The sequence below is a fragment of the Drosophila persimilis genome, unplaced genomic scaffold, assembly GCF_003286085.1.
Source record: "Drosophila persimilis strain 14011-0111.01,24,50 unplaced genomic scaffold, DperRS2 tig00000002-arrow-pilon, whole genome shotgun sequence".
In the NCBI taxonomy this organism is placed as follows: Eukaryota; Metazoa; Arthropoda; class Insecta; order Diptera; family Drosophilidae; genus Drosophila; species Drosophila persimilis.
Window position 1 is genome coordinate 21662908 of NW_020825289.1, and position 10116 is coordinate 21673023.

The 10116-nt window shown below is 53.4% G+C and overlaps 1 protein-coding gene across 1 annotated transcript; it reads left to right on the plus strand.

Moving 5' to 3' along the window:
• The first annotated feature begins 746 nt into the window (after nucleotides 1-746).
• LOC6601275 (probable cytochrome P450 12d1 proximal, mitochondrial) lies at nucleotides 747-2511 on the plus strand. Its single transcript, XM_002026368.2, has 3 exons — nucleotides 747-1183; nucleotides 1250-1366; nucleotides 1431-2511. Exons 1-3 carry the CDS (start codon nucleotides 750-752, stop codon nucleotides 2449-2451), a joined length of 1572 nt encoding a protein of 523 aa, XP_002026404.1. The 5' UTR covers nucleotides 747-749; the 3' UTR covers nucleotides 2452-2511.
• The last annotated feature ends 7605 nt before the right edge of the window (nucleotides 2512-10116 follow it).

Below are 10116 nucleotides of genomic sequence, written 5' to 3' on the forward strand. Positions count from 1 at the left end.
TACCCATACCAAAAACGAAAACAAAGGAGGTCCACAATCCCCCGAGCTGCATATTTCTTTTCTGGTTTTGACAAATTAACGAATAATCCCAAATATTTAATGTTTTCCAGTCTCAATGTCCCATAAAGCATCAGCATCAATGGCCAAGTCGATATAGCCACGTCTGTCTGTCCGTTTGTCCGTTTGTCCGTGTGCGCGCTCTGGTTGATGGGAGTATCGGGTATAAATGTAGAGTCGCGGCCGTAGCTGCGATTCGCAAAGTTCCCCCTCGTTCAAATATGGGTTTGTGTCTCCTTACTATGCCGTTTTTCTCTGAGTGTACATTCAGAGCTCTCATCGAACTGATGCCATTTTTAATGCTATTTTTCGAGGACCATAAAAGATGGAATGTTTCTGCCACCAATCAAGGGTATTAGAGGCCTCTCTGTGGTCGAGTTTCCAGTTATCAAAGTCATGTCTCTCTGCCATGGCAATGTCTGGGCGACTGAAGAAATCACGGTGATTGAGTGGGAACACGGCCCGGAACAGGCGAATGCTCGATAAGAGGCCCCCCAAAATGCAAGTCATGATTGGTAGCAGGTTTTGCGTTTGTTTTGCTCTCGTGTTTCGCTTTGGCTTAGTCTCTGTCTCTGTCGCTCTCGCTCTCCCTTCCTCCTGCCCTGTTCTCGAGTTTGATGATAAGGTGGGTCTATAAAAAACCTGACTACACGCCACGGAGATTCAGTTGTTTGTCGAGTGGCGCTGCGAGAATGAATGCTTGGCAGAGTCTGACGCGACGCCTGGCCGTCGCCACAGGCCCCATTCGATCGTTGAGAGGGTCCTCGGCCCAGGCGCAGACACAGGCCCAAGCGAGTGTCGAGGATGTGGAGGCACGCCCCTTCAGCGAGGTGCCGCGGCCCGGCAGGCTGCAGTTCATGCGGAGCTTCATGCCCGGCGGGGAGTTCAGCGACGCCTCCATTGTGGAGTTCTCGATGGGCATGCGGCGCCGGTACGGGGACATCTTCATCCTGCCAGGGATGTTCGGACGCAAGGACTGGGTGGTGACGTTCAACACCGGCGATATTGCCACTGTGTTCCGCAACGAGGGGGCGTGGCCGCATCGCGAGGCCTTCGACTCGATTGTGCACTTCCGGCAGCACATTCGGCCAGACGTCTATGGGAGAACCCTGGGGCTGACGGCGGGGTAAGTAGACCCCGCCCCAAGTGTGCCCGCTTTGGCGATCTAATCGGAAGAGTTTTTTGTCTGCAGGCAGGGGGAGGACTGGGGCAAGATGCGCTCCGCCGTCAATCCGATCTTCATGCAGCCCAGGGGCCTCCGGATGTACTTCGAGCCGCTCTCCAACATCAACAACGAGTTCATCGAGCGGTAAGGGTAGCTCCCCCGAGCGGCTTGTCTCTTCGCCCAGAGTAATGTGAGATCCTCCCGCTAGCATCAAGGAGATACGCGATCCGAGCACCCTGGAGGTGCCCAGCAACTTCAACGACGAGATGCAGCGCCTGATCTTCGAGTCGCTGGCTCTGGTGTCGTTCGATCGGCAGATGGGGATCATCCGGAAGCACAGGGACAACTCCGACGCCCTGGCCCTCTTCCGCACCTCGAGGGACATATTCCGCTACACCTTCCAGCTGGACGTCCAGCCATCGGCGTGGAAGTACGTCTCCACGCCCACCTACCGCAAGATGATGCGCACCCTCAACGAGAGCCTGGACGTGGCCCAGCGCGTGCTCGCGGAGTCGCAGCAGCTCCTGGAGCAGCGGCGCCGGGCCGGCGAGCAGGTGAACAGCCACAGCATGCTGCAGCGCCTCATGGACATCGATCCCAAGCTGGCCCTCATCATGGGCCTGGAAATCCTGTTCGCGGGCGTGGATGCCACGGCCACGCTGCTCTCCGCCGTGCTGCTCACCCTGGCCAAGCATCCGGAGAAGCAGCACAAGCTGCGCGCGGAGGTGCGCCAGGTGATGCCCTCGAAGGAGTCGCTGCTCAACGAGGACACCATGAGGGACATGCCCTACCTGCGGGCCGTGATCAAGGAGACGCTCCGCTTCTACCCCAACGGCCTGGGCACCCTGCGCACCTGCCCCACCGGCGTCACCCTCTCGGGCTACGCGGTGCCCCCGGGCACCCCCGTCCTGCTCGCCGCCAACGCCCTCATGAAGGACCCCGCCCACTACCCGCGCCCCGACGAGTTCCTGCCCGAGCGCTGGCTGCGCGATCCCCAGTCCGGCCAGAAGATGCAGGTCAGCCCCTTCACCTTCCTGCCCTTCGGCTTTGGGCCGCGCATGTGCCTCGGCAAGCGCGTGGTGGACCTCGAGGTGGAGACCAGCGTGGCCAAGCTCATACGCAACTTCCACGTGGAGTTCCTGCACGATGCCTCGAGGCCCTACAAGACGCTCTTCGTGATGGAGCCGGCGATAGATTTTCGCTTCAGGTTCACAGACATCCAGGAGTGAGAGGATCGCATGCTAGATATGATTAGAGTACTTCCAATAAACTAAGCTCCCAAATCGATAGATAATGTTCGAATGTTCCGCTTGCCAAGAGTCGAACAACATTTAAATGTTTGGCGGTTGGCGGTTGGTGGCGAGAGGGCGAGGGGGCGGCCTGTGCGGGGCTCTGGTCAGGTGTTCCGGCCACGAACTCTGCTCTGCGTCGGGGCCAATTTGGCCAATTGGAAAATGCAAATTTAATTAGCGTCTAATTTTGTAAAATTGGCGTAAAGTTGAAAATCGCTCGCTCGACACCCCCTCTGCCCCTCTCTTTCGGGGCCGGCGGTAAATGGATTATTAATTGTAGGAATATGTTAGCTGGGGATTGGGTTTGCGGTCTATCGATTACCGAGCGATTATATGGGAGGATGCCATACATAATCTCTGGCGCCTCAGTGGAAAAACAAGCAGGCAGCTCCCTGCTTATCCCAGGCCAAGGACACTCTTTGTCCTGCCTCGGGTGGGTGTCGGTAACGAGTGAGCGTCTGCGGCGGGTTTTTCCAGGTGGAGGGGATGCTTGTGCGCAAATATTTCTAGCAGCAGCGGCAGCGGCAGTGGCAGTGGCACCAAGCAGCAGAGCGGTGGGCAGACATACCGCCTGCGGCCGGCGGAGTTATGCCAACTGGCACTCAAAGCCGGGGAAAGCGCGCCCAAAGCTCGTCGGTGGGACGGGGGCGGGGGGCAACAATAATTTAAGCGATTTTTGCGCTTTTTGCGAGCGGGCTAATGGCAGGCTTTGGCAGGAGCCTTTGCCGTGGCTGAAATTCCCTGCTTTTTGTGTGCTGTTTTCCGGTTGGATCCGCCCCAACGCCCTCCCCCCCCCGACCCCTGGGCGAACGCACAAAGCTTATGAATTCCGCAATGCCGCTGCTGCGGTGGGGGCACAAAGTAAAAATGCAGAGCATGTGATTGGTGTTGCAAGAGGGCTGGTGGGGCATCCGGAGAGGGCAACGGATGCGTTCAGCTCCAGATGTCTATCATGCTGCCACAGAGCCATCTCCAGCTGCAGGCTGCAGCCACCCCGCACTCTCCTGCTGCTCCCCATTCAAATTGAATCTGAGGAGTGGCCACGCACAACGTGGCGTATGCGTAATGCGGCATGCCGTCATTTGCGTGCGCCTTCGCCTGGAAATGCCTCTGCTTTGGCATAACTAATCTGAAGAGCCTCCCCGCCCCCGACGTTTCATATTTCTAGCTGGTCGCACTTCACCCCCTTCCCCCCCTTCCCCCGTCTCTTCTTGCCCCTTTTCCCTTTGTTTTTCCATGTTTTTTGTGAAAAATTTCATACTCATCAAGTTGACAAAGAAAAAGTTTTTCATTATTACATTTCGCTGTCATTTGGGCGCAGAAATAGCTTGGAAAAGTTTTCATCCCCTCTGCCTGCCCCATGGCGCTGCCCTGTAACTCGAGTGCAACTGGCACCCCCCACCCCCTGCCTGCCTGCCCCTGCCTGCCCCTGCCACCCGCAGCAACAGTCAGCTCTCGTCATCAGATTGCCACAAAGCAGAAGGGGCGAGGTGACAATGGCTGGCCCAGTGCGTACAACCGAGCCGGGACGAGGCGAGGCGAGCCGAGGCGAGTCGCATCCTTGCACATTAATCCATTGGTGGCTGGTCTTGGTCCTTCGTCTTGAACCCTACCCGCTGCCGCTGCTGCTGCTGCTGCTGCACGCAAATGAGGGTATGGTCAAATCACTCACTGTCATCCTGTGTCCCAAGGAATGCGTTCAGCATGTCCTTTAATTTTTCGCCTCCACCGGGATCTTTCTCAGTCTCAGTCTCAGGCCGCCCCCGAAGCCAGCTCGAGCAATTTCTATAACTTGACGTTTGCCACTTCCTCCCCTGCCACCCTACTCCCCCCCCTCCCCGGCCACTGTACTGCCGCATGCCGCTTTTCTGCTTTGCTGCCTGTCAGCGGAGCTTAAGATAAAAACTTTCCTTTCCACCGAAAAAGCGGGGAACAACCAGAAACAGGGGGCGTCAGGCGACGGGGGACGGGGGACAGGGAGATGGACAGAAAGGGTTGACGCTGACATTTAGCTTTCGCATATTTGCACACACCCAAAGCGACGGGACTCCCCTGGCTACTGGCTCCCGACTCCCGGCTCCTGTATCCTGGCTACTGGCTACTGGCTGCTGGCCATATATTTTATAGACTAAGGCCAAGACATGACAAATTCTCAAACAGAAATTCTTCAGCCAGGATTCTTGGCCGAAACTTAAGTTCATTTTTTGCTCGATTGTGCCTCGTTTCGGGTGTTTTTTTTGCAGACCAAAAGAATTCAAATTAAATTTCGACTGCTGCCGGGAACTTGGATTTTTTCTGTGCGTGTATTTCTGACACGTCCTGTCAATGGTAGCAGCCACTAGCCCTGTGATTTGGCCAGGAAAAGGGCACGGCAGAGGCAAGCTCCCAATGTGCAAAATAGATCAGATATATCGTCTATCTTTTACCATCAATGGTCTCTACGCCCTCAAAGTCCTCTGTGGTGCTCGAAATTCCTCATTTATTCCGATGATGCTGCCAGGGAAACAATCAAAAGTTCTTCGTGGCCAAATGGCCATCGTTTCTTGTTGCTTGTTTTGATAATTGCTTGGACAATCGCGTTACCCTTTTATCGACATTGGTCTGTATGGCCCCCCCCTCTTCAGCGGGGGACTTGACCGCGGAATTGGGGCTGTGGAGGAGGGGTCGGGGTACGTGTTCTCCTCCCGCAGTAGGCCCGGTTTCATTCATCAAGTGTAGCGCACACGCATTGCCAAATTTACACCCCTACACACACACACACACACACACACACACACACACAGACGAGTCCTGGCTGCAGTAGGAGACCCACTCACCCATTCATATATTTTATGTTTTGTTTACACTGTTACCGGCTTTTGCAACAAAAGCAAGAAGTGCCAGAGGAAGCTGTGAGAGAGAGGGAGGGCGCGCACACAGAGAGAGAGAGAGAGAGAGAGAGAGAGTATGCTTGGGGCTTGCGAGTGACGTCACTGGCATGCGTGCTATAAAACGGCGTATAAGAGGTGTATAAGCGGAAAAGAGAGCGCAAAGAGTGGACCCGAACGCGAGAGAGAGCAGAGAGGCGGAGGAGCAGAGGAAACGAAGGCGTGCGGGCATGTTGTGTGCGCAATTAAGGAAGGAACTCGCAATTTGGCTGCTCATTTCGTACATTTTGCGGTGAGTAGCAGTTTCCGCAGACCCTAACCACGAGCGAAAGAGAGAGAGAGAGAGACAGAGAGGGCTGGCGAGAGTGAGGGTGAGAGCGAGAGCGAGAGCAGGAGCTTAGCTAACGATGTGCAACGAGCGACGAACAACGTCATCGGCTTACGGCATCGCATCGAACAAGCAGCTTTGGCGTCGTTCTGGTCCCCGAACTCCGGCGCTGGCTCTGGCTCTGGCTCTGGCACATCGTCGTCATCGTCGCATCGTCGTCATCGCCAGGCCTTGCCATCTTCATCGCCATCGCCATCGCCATCGCCAGGAGCCTGCAGCAGGAGGCATGCAGCGAGCAGAGTTGTCGCTGTCATTGGCCAAACAGAAACGAGTCAACGTTCGAGTACGTCGGTCGGGTCATTGCGCTGTGTGTTGCACTCTGTGTCGTCGTCGGGCAGCGGCCACCAACCAAAGAGTAGGAGGGAGAGGAGAGGAGAGGAGAGGCGCAGGCAGCGAAGAGCGAGCGGACACAACTCTATAGCACAGCATCGGGCGCAGCACATGGCGACTGTTTTGCCGTGTCTGTGTGTGTGTGTGTGTGCGTGTGTGTCTCCTTGTGTTTGTGATATGTAAAACGGTTTCAACGCCGCCATGTGGCAGGCCCAAAACTAGAGAAAAGTGCCATTTTGTCGCCGAACCGAAACTCTGTTTATCCTGCTCGACGATCCTGCTTCCGGCCAGGGATTTTTCGTGTAAGTTCCAGCTCCCTCACATTTACACGTTTACAGATGCCTCCTCCTCCTAGTCCTCCTCCTTTCCTCCTTTATTCCTTTCTTTTTTGTCTATTTTTGCCGGCTTTTGCCTGAAAGCACGCGCTCTCTCTCTCTCTCTCTCTCTCTCGCGCTGGTGCTCTCTGCGCCGCCAGAAAAAAAAGAGCGCGCCAAAAGCTCCACAAATCGTAGTAAGCGGCGAAGTTCAAGTGCCGGTTGTACTACGAGCACGGGGTGGCGCCACAGACGGGGGCAGAGGCAGGGGGCAGGGCAGGGGGCAAGGCAGTGTTACCTGCCTTTTCGATGCTCCTTCTCTCATATCATTAAAATTCCATTTTGTCTCGTCTCGACTTTTAGAGATATTTACCTTTTTATCCCTCTCCACCTCCCCCTCCCCCTCCCCCTCACCCCTCTCCCTTTGTCTCTTTTATGTTGTGGCATTATTTGCTGTGTGTGTGTGTGTGTCTCCACTTCCTCTTTGTGCAACGTGCAAGCTGCTCGGCTGGTGCACGTGTCGCCGCTGCTGCTGTGTGAAATTTCCGCACCGGCAACAAAAGTGCGAAATAATGACCGACTGCCTGTCACACGGCTGACTGCCTGCCAGCCTGCCAGCCTGGTACTGTGCCTCCTGGCGAACAGAAGGAACTTGCCACAACTGTGGCATCGACTGGTTACTGCCATTGTTGTGTCCCCCTGCGCGGATGTTGTCTGTAAAGTTGGTTAAACAATTTATTTGCCCGCACAAAAACAGTTCTACTGGCAGTCCCCCGTCGCACGTCCCACGTTCCATGGATGCGGAGTTCTTTGAACTTTGACACTGCCCTGGCCTGCTGCCTGCCCTCCTGCCCTCCTGCTCTCCTGCTCTCCTGCTCTCAATTGTCTTGCATAATTAATACCTGATTATTGCATTGCACGGCACTGCAGCCGCCCTGCCGCCTGGCTCCTCCTCGATTGCCCTCATCAGCAGGAGATCTCTCTCTCTCTCTCTGCCGCCCCCCACGTGTGTTTTATTAAAAATTCTTGGGCATCATTACCAGCAAATGCCGCTGACAAATAAAATAATATGAGAAACTGAAGAAGGCGCTGGAGCCCGGGCCCATAAACTCCAGAGCCAAAAGCTCTGGCAGGATATGCCAAGGATATGCACACACACACACACACACACACACACATACATGCGTGGGTCTACCTACGTCAACAGGCGCCCATCGCAGCAGCCAGCAAACCGAAACCGAAACCGAAGCCGAGGCCGAGGCCAAAACCGAAACCAGAACGTGGCCTGGCAACTTTTCGGGGCAGCAATGGCAACAACGATGCAGACAGGAAGTGCACAGTGCCACAGGCAGTGGCAACTACAAAAGGCAGCAGTGCCAGCAGTGATAACAGCAGCAGAAGAGGATGAGGCCACAGCGTGTCTGTGTGTGTGTGTGTGTGTGTGCGTCCTCTGTCTAGGTAAATGGCAAAATCAAATCAAATTCGAGCGACTAAAGTTGAATGGCGGAGAGTTAGTGTGTGGCACAGACAGCCAGGGGGGGGGGCTTTAAGCGCTTGTCCAGGTGTTGGCTGTGTTTTCGTCCTGCAGGAGCCACACCGACGAGGGCTTACAGACAACTAATTGTTTTAATTTATGCTGGATATTAGCAGACATTAGCAGCCCCTCAGCAGGGCTAATTAATCAGAAAGGAGCCAGAGACATTCCCGAAAACGTACACTTCTAATGGATGAATAAATCGAATGATTAGAGCTGGTTGCAGACGAGAATCGAGGGGCAGGCATATGTGGCAGGATAGGCCCTCCATCTGTGGGGCATCGAGCAAAGGCTCGGGCAAAGGGGTTTCCTTTCAGAGGTTTCTGCCACTCATCTTCAACTCAATTTATTTCCAGCACAGCCCTCGCTGTGGGGACTTTAATCTGTCGCTGTAATTTAAAGCCCAAATAAAACATTTAAACGCCTTTTCTAGTGGGCGTATCTGATGCCCCGTATCTCCTGGCGTGTGTTTGGGGCGTTGCAAATGCAATAAACGAACGGCCATTAAGCAGCCCGCAAAAGGCTTTTAAATTATGCGTGAATCAAGTGCATCAAACTGTCGGCGGCCATTTCGGAGGCATGCCCCCCCATATAGAGAGAGGCGTCGGACAAAGGTTAATTGAATAAAATCATGGAACGCTGAGCGATAATTTTACATTCAACTTGTTGCAAGTGATTAAGCCTCATTCGTTGGCCCTGTTGTAAATAAAAAATTGGATTAAACAAGGGGGCGTGGCATGCGGTCGAACAGGTGGGGGGCTTTAAGGTTGAAAGCATCGCAAATCTATCTCCTGAAGGGCAACGACGGAGTGATACCTCCGAGATATAGGGGAAAGGATCGAGGGATCAACCCCTGATATTCGAGAGGGTCTGCATTCCTAGGCATTCCTCTGCCTGAATTCTGGCTGGCTTCTTTGGCTGGTCTCATAATTTATGCCCAGCATCGTTTTTTCAATTAGCGAATTAATGTTCTGCTTAAGTTTTATTATTCGATTCGACCGAAATGACGAACAGCAGGCGAAGACAGCAGGCATTCCGCAATTTTTAATTCAATTAGCATTGAAATAAGTTTTTATTCGGCAAATTGTTCCAAGCTTGTGTCACTCCATTCCCTGCCTTAAGGCTGCCCCTCGAGGAGATTTCCCCCAGGGAAAATCTGTCCATTTTTCCAGTGTACAAAAGTTTCGTCGAGGGCCGAAAATGTTGCTGTTTCGTTAATCGAATCAGCAGAGACAGGCAACAATTTGTTGCAGGCGGCTCCGTGGGACGCAGGGGGCGGGGCCTTCAAGGAGGGGCACGGGTAAATATTTGCATTGTTGGAGGTCTGCAAAAACATTGACGGGGCTCTGCGCCGATTATTGAACCGTAATTAAAATTGTTTAATTTAAAATTAATTTTATAAGCAAGCCATGACCCCACCCCCCACCCCCGTCCACTGACCCACCCGCTACACACGCAACGGAATTAAACAAATATTTTTATTAAAATGACAGCCAAAGGCGGAAGACAGGACAGGGGGGAAGGGAGACGGGAAGCGGGAAACGTAACCGCAGCCGGAGACAAATATGCAAATTTTTTGTGTGGCAGGAAAGGCAAAGGAAAAAGGGGCAGTGGCAGTGGCAGTGGCCGATAGGAGGGGCTGCAGCTGACAGATTTTCCGATATTTGTATTCGATACTTTAATCAACATTTCAATGGAATATCTCTGGGCCAAATTGCATATTAAATCCAATCCAATTTTTTCGGCTAGCCCCGTGGGCTTGGCCATAACGCAGGGAATTTATTTGAAAACTGATTAAACGCACGAGATGACAGATTGTTAATAGCTTTCGAGTCTACAAAGGCTTGAAATCGGAGCAAAAACCGCCACAAAAGTGCCAGGAAGATGCAAATATTTGCATTTAATTAATTTGCATTCGAATTAATTATGAAAAACCCGCATTAATCTATACGCGGAATGGCCTGGCGGAAAGTGCGGCTTACACGGCTCTCTGTGGCGCTCTCTCGCTTCTAAGCCCACATTTTGTTAATTGCTCAACGGCATATTAATGACAAAGTTAATCCATTTTAGCCCCCCTCGAGAGAGGGGGAGGGGGAGGGGGAGAGGGGAATCTGTTATTGCACAAATTAACGCTCCATATAAATCGATAAGCCTTTGCCCGTATAATGA